General features: G+C 58.2%; 1 protein-coding gene across 1 annotated transcript in view; it reads left to right on the forward strand.

Moving 5' to 3' along the window:
• Nucleotides 1-459: 459 nt before the first annotated feature.
• Nucleotides 460-15,643, forward strand: part of MTCL2 (microtubule crosslinking factor 2) — a 93,602-nt gene continuing 78,418 nt past the window's right edge. The window contains exon 1 of the mRNA XM_075528799.1: nucleotides 460-1,850. Within this exon, the coding sequence (XP_075384914.1) occupies nucleotides 465-1,850 (1,386 nt within the window). The 5' untranslated portion in view covers nucleotides 460-464. The remainder of the gene's footprint in view (nucleotides 1,851-15,643) is intronic.

The raw sequence follows: 15,643 nt of genomic DNA on the forward strand, positions 1-15,643 counted from the left end.
TCCCTGTCCGTGCCAGCCTCCCCACCACCAGCCTCCTCCCGCCTGCAGCTGGTTTGACACCCTGTACCGGCCATCTCCATTTCCGCCAAGCAGAGCTTGAAACACGGGGGGTGAGGGGGGTAGGGGGAGAGGGAAACGCGTGAGACTGTTACCGAGGCTGGCACTGGCCAAGATGTGCAGCCCTAGGACCCGGGGCTTCACGGTCCCCGCTGGCCCGGGGGAGGGAGGGAGGGAGGGAGGGAAGCGAGGCCTGAGCTGGAGCTCCCACCCTGAAGGTGTGAGGCTTGGGGGTCCTTGCCGGCTCCGCCCAGACCCCCGTCTATAGGCCTGCTGTCCTAGCTAGGCTCCGGCGTGCTCATCTGTGCAATGGGATGGTGGCGGCGCTGGCAAGCCTGGGCGCAGGGGGCGGAGCTGGTGTCCCCGCGCACGCTCGGCGAAGGGGCGAGGTGCCTGGTGGTGGGCGAATGGATGGAGGCGCTAGCGTTCTGAGGTCCGGCCGGCCTCTGTCCGGGAATCCCCCGTCCCGCCGCTCACGCGACCCCGGCCCGGACCCTGGCCTCAGGGGTGCCTCCTCCCGGAGCGTCCCCGGGGCCATCAGGGAAGGGGGCGGCGGCCGAGCGGAGGAGGACGGAGCCCCGGCCGGCCTGACCCTCGAGGGGGTCGCTGTTGCCTCGCGGATCCCTCCCTCGCTCGCAGCCCGCGTCCCTCCCCGCCGCTCCCGCCGCGTCCGCCTTTTGTTCGCGGAGCCGCGCGCCCCCGAGCCGAGGCAGCGGGGCGGGGAGCTGGCGGGGCTGCGCGGGGGGCGGGCCGCGCCGGGCGGAGCCGGGTCCCGGGCCTCGGCCGGACTCGGACTCGGAGCCCAGGGGAGCGATCGGCGCGCCAGCAGCAGGGCCCCCGGCGCGCTCCGGGGGCGCGGCGAGGTCGAGGGGGCGGGCGCCGGGCGGAGCCGGAGCCGGAGCCGCGGTGCCTGGAGGCGGTCGGGCCGCTCGCTGCGGGCGCAGAGCAGCCGGGAGACCGCGCGGCGTGGCTGCGGGCCGGAGCGCAGCCCCGGGGCCGAGGCGGGCCGAGTGCAGCCGCCGCCCGAGCAGCGCCGGGACCCTCCTTTGGCGCGCGGAGGCCGGGCGGGCCCCGGCCATGCGTGCCGCTCGCTGAGGCCGAGGGAAGCGCTGATGGAGACGCCAGGGGCCGAGCCCCCGTCTCGGGGCTGCGGCCCCCCGCCCGCCCCCGCCCCGGAGAGGAAGAAGAGCCACCGGGCGCCGTCGCCGGCCCGGCCCAAGGACGTGGCTGGCTGGTCGCTGGCCAAGGGCCGCCGAGGCCCAGGCCCGGGCGCCGCCGCCGCCTGCAGCGCCGCGTCCTCCTCGCGGCCCGACAAGAAGGGGCGCGCCGCGGCGCCCGGGACTCGGGGCGCGGGGCCTCGAGTGGCCGGGGTCCGGGCCGGGGTCCGCGCCAAGGGCCGCCCGCGGCCTGGAGCGGGGCCCCGGCCGCCGCCGCCGCCGCCCAGCCTCACCGACAGCAGCTCGGAGGTGTCCGACTGCGCGTCGGAGGAGGCGCGCCTGATGGGCCTGGAGCCGGCGCTGAGCAGCGACGCCGAGTCGGCGGCCGGGGGTCCGGCGGGGGCCCGCGCGGGGCAACCTTCGCAGCCCGCGCCGCCCGCGCAGCAGCAGCAGCCTCCGCGGCCGCCAGCCTCCCCAGATGAGCCGTCGGTGGCCGCGTCGTCGGCGGGCAGCAGCCGCCTGCCGCTCAGCGCCTCTCTCGCCTTTTCCGACCTCACGGAAGAGATGCTGGACTGCGGACCCGGTGGCTTCATTCGAGAGCTGGAGGAGCTGCGCTCGGAGAACGACTATCTCAAGGTGGGGGCCTGATGGGCGGGTTGGGGGCCACAGGAGGCACCTGCTGTCATACCCAGCCCCACACCCCTTCCTGGGCGTGAGACACCAGCTGCCCCAGTTGCCCACCCAACAGGCTGGAAAAAGGGACCCACCCCGACCCTCCGAGGACCAATCTGGCATCCAATCACCTCCACTTTATTTGGGGTGGCCTCTTTATTTGGACAGAGCTTGGCCCTGGGGCCCTGGATAGATAGTTCTGGAAGTTGGTTTGGGGGAGGAGGCTTGAGAAGCTTTGGGGGATTCGGAGTTCCTAGTTGGGCCCTCCTAAATGAGGGGCTGGACTTGAACTCAGAACCCTCAGGCCCAGAAACCAGACCTTTGGTAGCGCTCCTTGGGGGGTGGCATACTTGGTAAGCACTGCTGCTGGGGAGGGGGAGAGTGACTGTGTGGCCTGGGGCTGGGGCTCTGGTGGCCGCCCTGTCTGCAGCCAGTCCCTTGCTAAGGAGTGGCTAGAACAGCCATCCTGGGCCCTTAACCAGGGCTCTCCGCAGACACAGGCCTGTCCCCGCCTGCCTTTCAGGGCGGGTCCGGTTTGAAAGCATGACATCTGGGAACATCCCCTTGGCTGGAGTCCGACTTCCGCCCAATCTAACGGTTCCACAGCCCCGGAGGATGATGTCGTGGGAGAATGAGCTCAGACCCAGCTTCCTAAATCCCAGCATGACCCCCGAAGGGCAGGGGTGCAGGAAGGGGAGTCCCGTTTCTTGTCTTCCTTCTTGCCCTGCACACAGACTCCCATTGGCTCCTCCTGGCTAGTGTGTGCCTTCCCTATATCCTCAGGGAGAAGGGAAGCTGTTGGCTGAAAGGGGTATTCCCGGGACATGTGGGGCCTCAGGGATTTCCTAGGAGGGCAGCCTGTGCCTTCTCTCCTTCAGTGGCCAGAGCAGGCCAGGCTCCGTCTGCTCCCTGCCTGGCACCGTGGCGATTTTAGAAATAGCCCAGTCCTTGGGGTCTCCACCTTGGTGTGGGGGATGAGGAGCCTCCTGAGCTCTGCCACCACTTCTGGGCACGGTTCTGGAAGCGGCTAAGTTGTTGCCATTTCTGTCTCTTGACCGCCTGGCACTGTGTTCGGAGCACCCTTGGCCAAGAGCCGCCGAGTTAACAGTACTCTGTTGATTTATGTCTGCCCCGTGGCACTGACTTTAGCTGTGACTCTTCTGGCCAAAGAGCTTTCTCCCTAATTAGCGTGTTGCTCAACCGTGCCTCTCCCTCGCCTTTCTCTCTTAAGACATACACTCTCGCGTGCATTGAGCACAGGCTTGCAGAATAGAGGGGCACACTTTAGGTCAGGGCTTCTGCTCCTCTTTAGCCTCTAACCCAAGGGTCCGCCGAGGATATTTACCCAGGCAGCCAGGTGATTTTGCCCCATTTTGTTTTTTACTTCAAAAGAAGATACGTGCAGTGTGCGTAGGAATTTGTTCATAGTTTATTTTTAAACTATAGTCCGGCCCTCTAACGGGTCGGAGGGACAGTGAACTAGCCCCCTATTTAAAAAGTTTGAGGACCCCTGCTCTAACCTGTCTGCTGACCTCCCGTTTTCCTCTCTGCTAAATGGGTGACTCTTCTCAGAGGCGCCATTTACTCTCCCAGGGCGTGATCAGCCCCTCAAGCCAGTGGTAAGGAGGAGAGTTGGGCTAGTGGGGGCTGGTGGAAGGATAGAGACAAGCTGCACAGGGGGTCTATTGGCTGTGCCCTCCTGCCACTCTTCGCGCTTTCCAGCAGCCCCCATCTGTGCTGTTCTGAACTGCTGCCTCTCCTTCCAGCCCCCCCTGTTCATGCAGGCAACCGAGGGAGGCTGGGTCAGAGAGCCTTGCTTCAGAGACCCTGTGCACCTGTTCATCCCAGGATGTTACCAGGCACTGGAGCCCGTCCGAGCCCCCATCATTGTTAAGTGGGGAAACACTTAACTTGGGGGCTGTCTTGGGACTGGCTCCAAGTCCGAATGACCAGAACCCACCTGGGGACATCCCACTTATTGCTTCCCCCTTTCTTTCATTCATGGTTCAGGCTTCGTGCACAGCCCCCAGGCTGCCGTTAGATCTGGGACCTGCCAGTTCATGGCTGTGCAATTGATCTTGAGCAAGTTACTGAACATTTTTTGGACCTCGGTTGCCTCATTTGTTAAAAAAAAAATGTGGTAACAGCTTCCAACTTTAACAATGACATGGTGGGGTGTGGGATGGGGGTAGTGAGAGGAGAGGATTTGAGCAGAGCCCCAGTGGAGCCCCTGGCATGTTGGAAGCCTAAGATGATGGTAGCTGTTATTACCGGTCCCTTCACATGGGAGAACGCATTTCTGTGGGTACCCAGCATGCTCTCTTGTGGATAGTGGGAGGCAGAATAGATCTTCCTCCCCACCTGTGAAGCAGACTGGACTCTATCACTTATTCATGAAGTATTTATGTAGCAACTCCTGTGCACTACACTAGGCTGGGAGCCCTGATGGCACAGTGGTTACGTGTTGAGCTAATTGCAAGTTTGAAACCACCCACTGCTCCTCCCATAAGGAGTTCTCCTTTGCCTCCTGGGGTCTCTGGGAGTTGGCATTGATGACAGTAAGTTCAGGTTTCAGCTTGGTATACGAGGCCCTAGCACAGACCTGGGGTTACCACCGTGCCAGATGTTGGTTTTCTTTTCTTTTAAAAAAAATCATTTTATTGGGGGCTCTTACAGCTCTTATCACAATCCACACATCCATCCATTGTGTCAAGTTAGATGTCGGTTTTCATGGAGCTTTGGGTCTAGTGGCGGAGACTAAGATTGAACGGGAGTCGTGTAGTAACTCACAGTGCACATGACGAGGGTGCAGAAGGATGCAGTGTGCTGAGCATGTAGGGAAACCGAGAGCTGAAGGGTGAGATGGGACTTGGTGAGCAAGGAACTGGAGTAAGGCAGTCGCAGGCCAGGGGAGGTTGGGAAGAGCATGCTGAATTCTTACTGGGTCCGCTGGGCTCCCTTCGCTTCGCTTCTCTGAAGGTGTGTTTGCCTTGGCTGGCAGCCTCACAGATGCTGGATGAAAATCTGGAGGAACTTGATGCGGACAATAAATGGAGGGGTTGTTACAGGAGGGGTTTTGTTCTTTGCCCAGATGTATAAACTGTGGCCAGCCCACGGGAAGGAACGTGCCCCCTTGGCCCCCAAGATCAGGTCTCCAGGCAGTCAGGGTTTAGAGTAAGAGTCTATTAAACTTATGACGTGTTTCCTGTCCCTCTGGGCCCCATTGCTTCCAACTGCTGAAACAGAATCCCCTGGAGAAGGACTCCAGATCCCCAGGTGTCCCCTGAGAGCCTCAGACTGCTTGGGTTGAGGGGCAGTTCCATGGGTGGGCCTGCTCGGGCTTCCTCCCCCCAGCTGATGGGGGCACCTAGAACAGTCGGGCAGGGTAGGGGCTGCCCTTCCAGTGGGTCTCCTGTCGCATGAGACCTGCTCTGGAGGAAAGTGCAGAGGGAGGGTGCAGCTTTCCTGAGGAGAAGGGAGGAGGGGCCTCTACGGAGAAGGTAGTGAGTGCCTTGAAACTTGAGCATCGGAAGGCAGGCTGGGTCCGCCCCGTGTTTGGAGAAAGGCGCAGAGTTGGTGGCAGGTCGCTCGGACACTGTACACAGTATCGGTGGTTGTGACGACTTGGGGAGAAGGTAGGGGAGGTTCGTGTGTTGACTAGAGTTGGACTGCCTGACCCCAGAGTCCCGGCCGAGGCAATCTGAAGGTTATTAACTTCTGAGGCTCCTGGAGCTAAGTAAGGTGCAACTTTAGCTGCCGCAGAGACACATGGACTGTGTTTGGACCTCCAAGGCACCTGGCTGTCCAGCTCCCCCTCATCTGGAGTGGTCACCTGGGGTGTCGTGGTTGCAAGTTTCAAGGTCAGCAGTGTGAGACCGCCAGCGCTGCGCAGGAGAAAGACGGGGCTTTCTGCGCCCATAATGAGTTACCATCTCGGAATCCCACAGGGGCATTTCTCCCTGTCCTGTAGGGTTGCTTTGGGTCTGCATGGACTCAAGGGCTGTGAGTTTGGTAGGTTTCTGTTGTGTTGCTTGTTTGGGACCATGTGGTGAGCGTCTGCTGGGAGCTCACCAGGTCTGGATGGAAGACTCTGGAGCCGCTGCCTCGGTGGCTCTGGAGAGGCACCTGGCCTCTCTCAGCTTCGTTGTCTTCTCATCTGTTGAGTGAGGATGATGGAGCTTGCCCAGATCATCTCGTCATATTGTTGCCAGCAATCAGGAGGCACAAGGAGACAAGGAAACATTTTGCAACACGAAGGGTACAATCAGTGGCCCTGAATTCTGCACCACATTGAAGTCCAATTGGAGAGTGTTCTGTGTGTGCATATTTTTGCCACAATTGAAAACAATTACACGAACAACAGTGAGTACAAGGAAGAAGAGAACGTTTTAAAATGGCTGAGGCAATGATTGTACAACTCTTGATAGGACTGAATTAGTAAATTGTATCAGTGGATGAAGTGCCAATAAAACTTAAAAAAAGAAAAGAAAATGTTTTGCAGGCAGTAAAATCCTCCCTCTGTGGGCTGCAGGGGATTACCATTCCCAGCCACTGAGCAGTAAAGATGTCTACGTCTTCATTGTTGAAGCCAGGCAGGTGGACCCCTGAGCTTTAGGACATCGAGACACTTTAGCTTTAGGATGTTCTGAATCACACCTGGAGGCAGGTGTGATGGCACACTGTCTGCTCAGAGGGCTGTGAAGCCAGACCTCGCCACCTCCTTGGAAGTTCCCGACCAGGGCGGCCTCTCTAGACATCTGTTCCAGAAGGGTCCGAAGAACCACTGAATGAATCTCTGGGCTGGGTAAAGGGAGGCTCCAGGCCACACAGTAGGGATTGGTCCCACCCTGACAGGTGTGGCTCTGGGGCCTGGGTTCTTTCTGCAGTGTGATAGCAGCTGTGAACTTTTGGTTGCTAACAGGGTGATTAGTCTGGGACACGGGTTGGTGTGAGGAATCCTGTTAGGTACCAGGCTCTGGACTGGTCTCTTTGAGGGTGAAGAAGATGTTCTGGGGCCCTGGGCGTGGGGTCAGGGCATATGTGTGTGGGTATGTATTGCACCCAGTGTATTGGACAGCGTGTGATCGGGGGCCATGGGGAACTGAGGTCCAGGAGGAGGTGATGAGAATCTATGTCAAGCTTGGAAGGCTAGGTAGTTAGTCTGAAGCCGAGTGCTAGCATGTTAGAGCTGGTCTGGGACCTCCAGGGCCCTGGACGTCTATGGGCTTGTCATGTGAATGCTCTCAGCGTGGTTGCATTTCTGATGTGCTCGGCTCAGTACGCTCTCGCTCCTCACAGCAGTCCTGTGTGAGAGGTTCTCATGCCAGACTCGTTTGACAGATGAAGAAACTCAGGCTAATCATGTGCCCACTGTGGTACAGCTGGTAGACTGAGGAACCTCTGAGCCCCAAGGAGCTCCCCTTGCCTTACCCAGCCAGCCACTCATCCACCCTCTCCCAGGCAGAAGCCGGCCTCGACTCACCTGGCTGGGAGCCTCCTAGCGAGGTCCTCTGAGCCTGTTTCCCCCTGTGTAAAGTCAGCATGGTGCCCCAGCCTGGTGGGCCCCCCTTTCAGTGTAATGATGCAGATCACCACGGGCACAATCTGTGGTGGTGCCTGGCTCAGTCCCTGCCCTTCCTGGCTCCTTACAGGCATTCATTGACTCACTCATTCACATCTCTTCAGGGCCCACCCTGGGTCCTAGGCTGTGTACTAGCTGTCAGGGTGCTGCACGACCAGCAAGGTAGATGGAGCTCTTCTCAGCTCCCAGGAGCGGCAGGCAGAGGGGCTCCAGCCTGTGTGATGATGTTCAGTCACTGTGGTCAGTGATGCCTTGACTGGTCACTGTCTTCAGCCCTAGCTGGGAATCCCTCTCATACCCAAGTGGTGACCTACCCCAAACCCACTGCTGTAAGTTGATTCCAACTCACAGTGACCTCTGTAGGACAGATGAGAACTGCTCTGTCTCGTTTCCAAGACCGTCAGGGTTATGGGAACAGACAGCCTCTTCTTTTGCCCTTGGAGCAGCGGGAGGGCTTGAACTGCCAACCTTGTGGTTAGCATCCTAGTACCAATGCTGTTCCTCCCAGTGTGCCACCAAGATTTCTGAGAAGCGGTGTAGGGGCCACTTTAAGACTAGGCCTTTAAAAACCAGCAGCTTGCCTGTCCTACTGGGAGAGGCAGTTCTAGTGAGATGGAAAACAGGATGGAAAATGTGTGGAAAATGTGAGGTGGAGGCAGTAGGGCTCTAGGGGATCCAGCATTCCTGGCAGACAGCTGGGCCTGTGTCCCTGGGCACACTCCTGCTCATGTGCACACAGACCCACACCACTTAGACACATGCCTCACACATACATGTAATGCCATGCTTATGTTGTGTACTCACTGGGGCCACGCTGGACATAATGAAAGAGATGGGTGTCCCGAGAAGTACAAATCCGTGCGGGGACCCAGCCTCCTGCACCCTCCCCATCACGGCACCACACCCATGAACTGCCAGATAGACCCAACAGTGAGTCACACCACCTAGGCAACCCATGCTCAGAGACACCCTCACACACTCGTCTGGCATCCCCACACAGACTCAAACGGGCACGCAGCCCGAGGCCACCCTCAGAGTATCAGAAGTGTATTTCCGTGTGCAGGCCCGCACCGCATTGTCCTTCACTCGCGCTGCTTCCCACACCAGCCACAGATGCACCCTTCTTGGTGGGTGTGGACCACTCATCACTCCGGTACCCCACTGCCTCTTCCCCAAAGAGAGCAGAGACTCGTGGACACCTGCCCAAGAGACACGCCCGGGAGTACACGTGCAGACCACGTGTGCATGGGGCAGGTAGGAGTCGGAGACCCACAAATTAGTTTGCTTTGACATGCACACAGACACACATCCTGACTAACGTTTCACACGCACAGAAGCAGGAAATCCTGACTCAGGTCTCCGGAGTCAATGGGGTCAAGCTCCCCGTTTTTAGCCTCTGTCCATGCCTTGTCTCCATAGGCTGTTGTAAAGAGCGATCCGTGTGCCTGAGGCCTGGTTTTCCAGCCTCTTGAGTCTGGGGGTGCCAGGGGCAGAACTGGAGCTGGGTGGTAGGTAGAGAGGAGGCTGACAGGTCACCAAGTTAGGAGAAACTGCATAGCAGGCCCTCAGGGTCCTGGTGCCCAGAACTTGGGCCTGGGCCCAGTGGGACTGAGTGAAACGGAGTGATTGTCAGGGCTGCCCACAGGAGAAACACTGCCCTGGGCAACTCCCTTCTAATCACCTCGGAATTTCCTGCTTGCCCTCTTCTCCCCTTTCCTTCCCTCCCCCCCTCTGCTGGGGGTGGAGGAGGTCATACCACTCCTATCCCTGAAGGGTGCCAGGATAGGAGCTGGAGATGCTGTGGGCACCCAGAGGAGGGGACATTAGCCCGGATCCCCTGCTTGTGGGCCAGCTCCTGGGGCCAGTAACTGAATGAAAGGCAGATGTCAGGATCTGGAGGCCGACTGCAAGCTTGGACACAGAACTGGAGGGAGTGAAGGTGGCTGTGGAGACGGTGGGGCTTTCATGGGAAGGGGATTGAATGCCTAGCCAAGGCACCGTGGACATCCTACTGAAAGGGGGAGCTTACTGATTAAGAGCCAGGCTAGGATCTGCCCCCTTCCTATGAACCTGCAGCTCTGCCTGGCCTGGGCCCTGGGAGGGAGGGAAGAAGGCTGTGTGGGCTCATGGATGGTTTTCACCTTTGGGGTCAGGTCTGGGGTCAGTTGTCCCATTGTCCACCTCTGCCTGTACCTGACCTTGGACAGGTACCCTCATCAAGCCTCAGTTTTCTCTCCTGTAAATGGGAGTGCTAATTAATCCCTTGCCTGCAGAAGGACACCCTACCTCCCAGCCCCGGTGTTCATTCAGCGCCGGTGTTCATTCAGCCTCGGGAGGGAGCTGAGCTCAGCTGGAGGCAGGGATCTGACCAGCAGTCAGTTATTTTTAAGGTCATTCCCCCAAATGTCCCACATGAATTATCTCATTTGAGGGCATATTATCCCTGCCCTTTGCTGCTAGAAGGAGCTTAGAGTCGGGAGTGGGGTGGGATGGGAGAGTGAGAGCTTGGAGTGTCCTGGGCCAGGCGGATCCTGGCCTTCCCTGTTGGCCGTGGGTCAGCCCTGCGTCTGTATTCTTAAAGGCAGAGCACTGGTCTCCCTGAAGAATGGCAGGGAGTCAGAGAAGGTGGGAACACTCCGGAGCCAGGGAGATCGGGGCTTGAATGCTGACGGTGCCTTTTCCTTGATGAGCCTCAGTTTCCTCATCTGCAAAACGGGGAGCTGGCAGTGGTTGCCTCCTGGGGTTGTTGTGAGGATGAGATAAGGGAAGTGTCTGTGTGAGGGGAGTAGCCAGGGTCTGGCCCATGGGAAGGACTCAGCAGATGTCAGTCAACTTAGTCATTGTCACCAGGCTCAGATCTGCCTCCCCATGAACCCTGGTCCCTAGACAGCAGGGGCCGAGCCTGGTTCTGACAATGTGCATGTTTCCAAAGGTGCTAGCACTGGGAGGTATGGATGGAACAGAATTTCATGGTTGATACACTCCCTCCTCCCCCCCCCATATCCCCATCACTCTTCCCCGACTGGCCTCAGTAACCTGGTGGCATTCCTTTGCTGACAGAGGCCCAACTTTGGAGGCCCCTTTTCCTGAAACCCAGCTGCATAATCCTGCATTGCCAGGGCCACAGAGAGAAAGGCACCTTCCAGTGTGTGTGTGTGGTGGTGGGGAAGTGTGGGGTTCCCTCACCGGGCTAGAAGGAGCCCGGGTGACAAGAGCTCAGCTGTGAAACCCCAAGGTTGGCGATTCAGACCCACCCAGTAGCTCCCTGGGAGGAAAGAAGTAGTGAGCTGGGAGACCCTTCTCGTCTGTCCCACAGGATTACTGTAGATGGAATCTGCCTGGCAACCAAACTGCTGGGCTGACCCAGCCGAAAAATCTTCATTCTGGTTCTTCTGCCGGGCCCACCCCCCCACTTCCTTTGGGTCTTCTGGCCCATCATCTGTTGCACCAGCCAGCCCCTCCCATCCCACCCCTTTCTTGGCCCCACCCAAGGCTTGTGTGGTCCTGGCTTGTGGCCTCACCTCACCCGGGCCCCACCCGAGCTCCCAGCCTGCTTGGCACATCCCAGGCCTGAGCCGGTTGCTTTCTCTGCATACCTTGTGCTCTTCACCCCTCAGGGCCTTGGCATCACTGCCCCTGCCCTTGCCCAGCCTCCACCTCTGGCTCTCAGCTCCAGCGCCTCACTCCTCCAGGGCAGATGCACTCCTCTGCAGGACACTCTGGAGCTTCCTGTAGGTTCTGGGGAGCATTTGCCTCAACGGAACTTAGATGATCGAAATGGGTCGTGGTTTCCTGTCTGGTTCCCTGCATGTTCGCAGGAGAGCAGGGGCCTTGCTGTCGCTTTGGCGAGGCTGGGTGCCAAGAAGGCGCTCAGCATGGGGACTGCAGGAGGCTGCACAGCGCTGCGGAGGCCTCCCCTCCACCCATTGCTGCACCCATTGCTGCTCAGCCCAGCCCTCCGCAGGGCAGGATGTAGCCCCTCCTTTTACACAGAGGCGAACCGAGGCCCAGGGACTTTAAGGGGCTTGCCAAAGGTGACTCAGCCTGTGTGTGGCAAGAGACAGAAGGCCTGGCTCCTGTGGGTCTTTCTAGGGTGTCTGTCGGGCAGGGGGACGAGACGAGCAGAGTCAGCTGTGTGGAGCGCTAGGGCAGCGGTTCTCAACCTGTGGGTTGTGACCCCTTTGGGGGTCAAATGAACCTTTCACAGGGGTTGCCCGATTCATCACAGTAGCAAAACGACAGTGATGAAGTAGCAACGTAAACAATGTTATGGTTGGGGGGGTCCCCACAACAGGAGGAACTGCATAAAGGGTCGAGGCATGAGGAAGGTTGAGAACCACCGTGCTCGGGTGGCCCCCCCTGAGCCGTTCCTGGGCTTCTCCGGGCCTCGTGTGCCCCCTCTAAAGATCTCAGAGCCCTGCTCTCTCCCTGGTCAGCACTTGGGCCGCAGCCCAGTGGTCATTTGGGGATGTTTTTAAACATACCCAGATTCCCAAAGCTCCCTTCCTTCCTGTTCACCCAGGAAGAACCTGACAGACACTTCTGTCAGGCAGCTCCGCTTCGAGTGCTCCGTCCCTGCAGCCCCTCCTAGAGGCAGCAAGAGCGGTGGGCAGACGTACGTCTCAGCTTGGTCAAGGAGGCCTTGGGCTGGGGCCAGGAACTGTCCGTGACAAGCAGGCCTGGCCTTGGGCTGGGGGTTGTGGGGGACAGTGGTTTTAAGGCATCCCCGGGCAGTGTGTTAGTCTGGGTACTTTGGAGAAACAAGTCCACAGCAACTCATGTATAAGGGATAGTTTTCTATAAAGGTTAACTGTGTATCAAGAAAACATCCCAACCCAGTGCTGTCCAAGCCCACAAGTCCAACATTAACCCTTCTGTCCAACACCAATCCACAAAGTCCACCTCCATCTCACAAAGCAGACGCAATGATGCCGACTGCAGGGGGAAAGCCGAGTCAGTGAATGTGTAAACATCTCAGCACTGGAAGGGGTCTCCACACGGCTGCTCCAGCACCCAGGGCTGCTTCGGGGTAGGTCCATGTGGCTTCTCCTCAGGGATGTCTTGTAAGAAGTCAGCCTTGCCAGCTGAGGTAGAGAACTGGCTAAAGCAGCTACACCCTGGTCCAACCATCACAAAGCAAGAGACCTGAGAACTAGAAAGGCGAGGCTCACTGAGCCATTGTTCCCTCTGTCCTTCAGTTAACCCCACACGTGTTTATCGGCCAGGTTAGCACAATAACTAACTCAGACAGATATGTTCATGTGTGTGACATGGCCCCCCTCTTGGGCCCGGGTAGACTGAACCCCCGGTTGCTCACTTTTGACTACCCCTGGGGCCTGCATCTTCCTGAGCCAGGTGTCCTCATCTTTGAGCAATAAAGGGTCGACCCTGAGAGGAGATGCTGCTCAAAGTGGGTGCCCGTCAGTGTCTGTGCCGGCCTTTCTGTAATATGGGAGTTAGGACTGGACTGGCCCCCAAAGGATGGTCACATAGCGTGAGATAGTGGATGTTCAGTACGGAGCCTGGTGTCTGGAGCCGTCCAAGCATTTGGCTGCTGACCGCAGGGCTGGTGGCTTGAGCCACCGGCAGGGAGACGTGGCACTCTGTTTCTGGAAACCCTCTGGGGGCAGTTCTCGCTGTCCTCTAGGTCGCCATGAGTCACGGTTGACTGACAGCCCTGGGTTGGCTTTTTCAGCCTGGCTTCTGGTCCACAGCAAACCAGCACCATCAGGTCGATTCTGGCTCAGGGCAACTCCTAGGTCAGAGAACTGGCCCCCATGGGGTTTTCCAGTAGCTGATTGTTCAGAAGTAGATCACTAGACCTGTCGCCCAAGGCACCTCTCATACCTCCAACCTTTCAGTTCGCAGCAGAGCAGTGTTAAACCCTCCACCCCACCAGGGGCTCCCTGGTCGGCGGGAAGCCCCCATAAAATGTTAGTTCTTTCTGTGGTTGCTCTGCCCCGTTGAAGAAGACATTGAGTGTAGTTCACAGGAGCTCAAACTGGGCTGTCCAATGGAGCATGTGACCTTGGGCAGCATTCTTGACTTCTCTGACCTCAGGTTGCTCGGGGATACGGAGGATGACGTACACTGCCTGGCATGTGCCTGGCACCAGACGAGCTCTCGGGAGCAGCTTGGCTGTTGTGATTTTGTCGGTGTCGAAGAGGCATGTCTGGGGCCCTGACCTTTCCTCGTTGTTCCCAACCAGAGACTCGAGACCAGGTGGTCACCAGAAGCAGGCAGCCTCCGTAGAAGCTGGCATGGCTGTGGCATGGTGATGCCTTGTCTGCCCTCCGTGACCTGTGACCCTGCCTCCCCCAAAACTAAAGCCCGGCTTCCAGCCAGGGTGGCCGAATTGGACTGAGCGCTGGCCGGGAAGCCCTCCGGAGACCCTGGCCCTCTCTGAGTGTTTCTCTCATGAAAGGACAGAGGCGTTGGGTCTCCTCTCCCCTCCATCATACCCGGAATGTGTTCACTTGAGCTGAGAGGAGAAGGGGGCTGTGTAGAGCCTCCTGTTCTTTTGGGGGATCCAGGTGCAATGATCTCATCCAGAGCCTTGACAGACCCCCTGGGAGGTGGACAGAAGGGAAAACAGATGGCCTCCCTGGCCTCTCAGGTAGGGCTGACATGCCAACCCTCTGGTCACTACAGGCCAGCCCTTCTGGGGCTGCAGTGAGAGCCAGGAAGAGAGAGAAGTGCTTCTGAGCCAGGGTGGCAGATGGACAGGCGTGGACCTGCGCCCAAGGGAGGAACCATGGGGGCCGGGGCTGTGGGGAGGAGGTGGGTCAGGTGGAGGCTCCTGCTGTTCTGTGGAGTGGTTGCTGTCCTGCAGAGTGGAGGCTCTGGGTCCCCAGGCTCAGCTCTGCCCTTCCTGGGTCATCGTGACCATTGGCTGGTCGGACCTGTGTTTGGACTCTGGCTGGACCGTGACCTGGAGTGGGTGGACAGGGATTTAAAGACCACTTGCGGGGTTCCAAAGTCTTCATGGGCATTGGCTTTACAGAATCAGAGAATGGGCCTCAGAGCGAGATGTGTGTTTCCATCGCACAGATCTGAGTGGGGCTCCTGAGCCTTCCTCTCGTAGGACCCAGCTGTTCAGTCAGCAGCCGTTGCTGAGCCATTGCTGGGTGTGCCTGGCACCTGGTGTGGTGGCACCTGGTGTGGTGGCACCAGGCTGAGTGCTGCCCTCCTGAAGCTTACTCTCGAGAGCCAGAGTCCACTTCACCCAAGAATCAGACAAACGAATTACATGGTGAGGTATCTTATCACACATCAGCCTGGGTTATGGATTGAGCTGTGTTTCCCCGTTTCCCCTGCCCCCGCCAAAGATACTAAAGTCCTAACTCCCCAAGAGGAGCCCGGCTACCACAATGGTTCAGCACTTAGCTGCTAACTGAGAGGTTAGCGGTTCAAACCCACCAGCTCCTCAGAGGGAGAAAAGCGTGGCAATTGCCTTCCACCAACATTTGCAGCCTTGGCAATCCTGTGGAGCGGTTCCCTTCTGCCCATGAGGGGTCACGATGAGTCAGACTCACCTAACTAGCAGGGGGGTTGGTTTGGGGACTTAACCCCTGGTACCTGTGAGCATGACCTTGTTTGGAAATAGGGCTATAAGGCTTTGACGGTGTCATCAGTTAAATGAGCATGCTGACATCGCGAGGTCCTAAGGATGTAGACTGGGCCTTAATCTAGTGTGAGTCGTCTTTGGGTGCCCTTGAGGGAAAGACTTACAGACAACAGACTGGAGCCTTGCCAGGCCTACGCCATCTTCACAGTGTTGTGAACAACCCATTGTTGCAGCCACAGTTGCACCGTTGTCAGTCCACCTTTGTCTGTGTGCGCGTCTTCCTTTTACACTGCTACTCTGCGTGATTCCCTGTAAAGCATCCCATCAAAATGTCACGTGCTATGGAAAAAGGTGGCGGTGGAGCCTGGATGGCAAGGATTGCCAGTCATCACAGAAGCTAGGGAGAGAGACCTAGACCCGACGGTTCCTCTGAACCCTCGGGAGGAATCACCTTGCCAACACTTTGACTTTGGACTCCTTGCCTCCAGAAGTATGAGACAATGGATTTCTGTTCTCAGAAGCCACCAGTGTATGGTACGTTGTCCTGTCAGCCGTAGAAAACTGAGTCAACCTGGGGATGTGTGCTGAGAAAGCCAGACAAGGCAGAGA

The sequence above is a fragment of the Tenrec ecaudatus genome, chromosome 12 (assembly GCF_050624435.1).
Source record: "Tenrec ecaudatus isolate mTenEca1 chromosome 12, mTenEca1.hap1, whole genome shotgun sequence".
Lineage (NCBI taxonomy): Eukaryota > Metazoa > Chordata > Mammalia > Afrosoricida > Tenrecidae > Tenrec > Tenrec ecaudatus.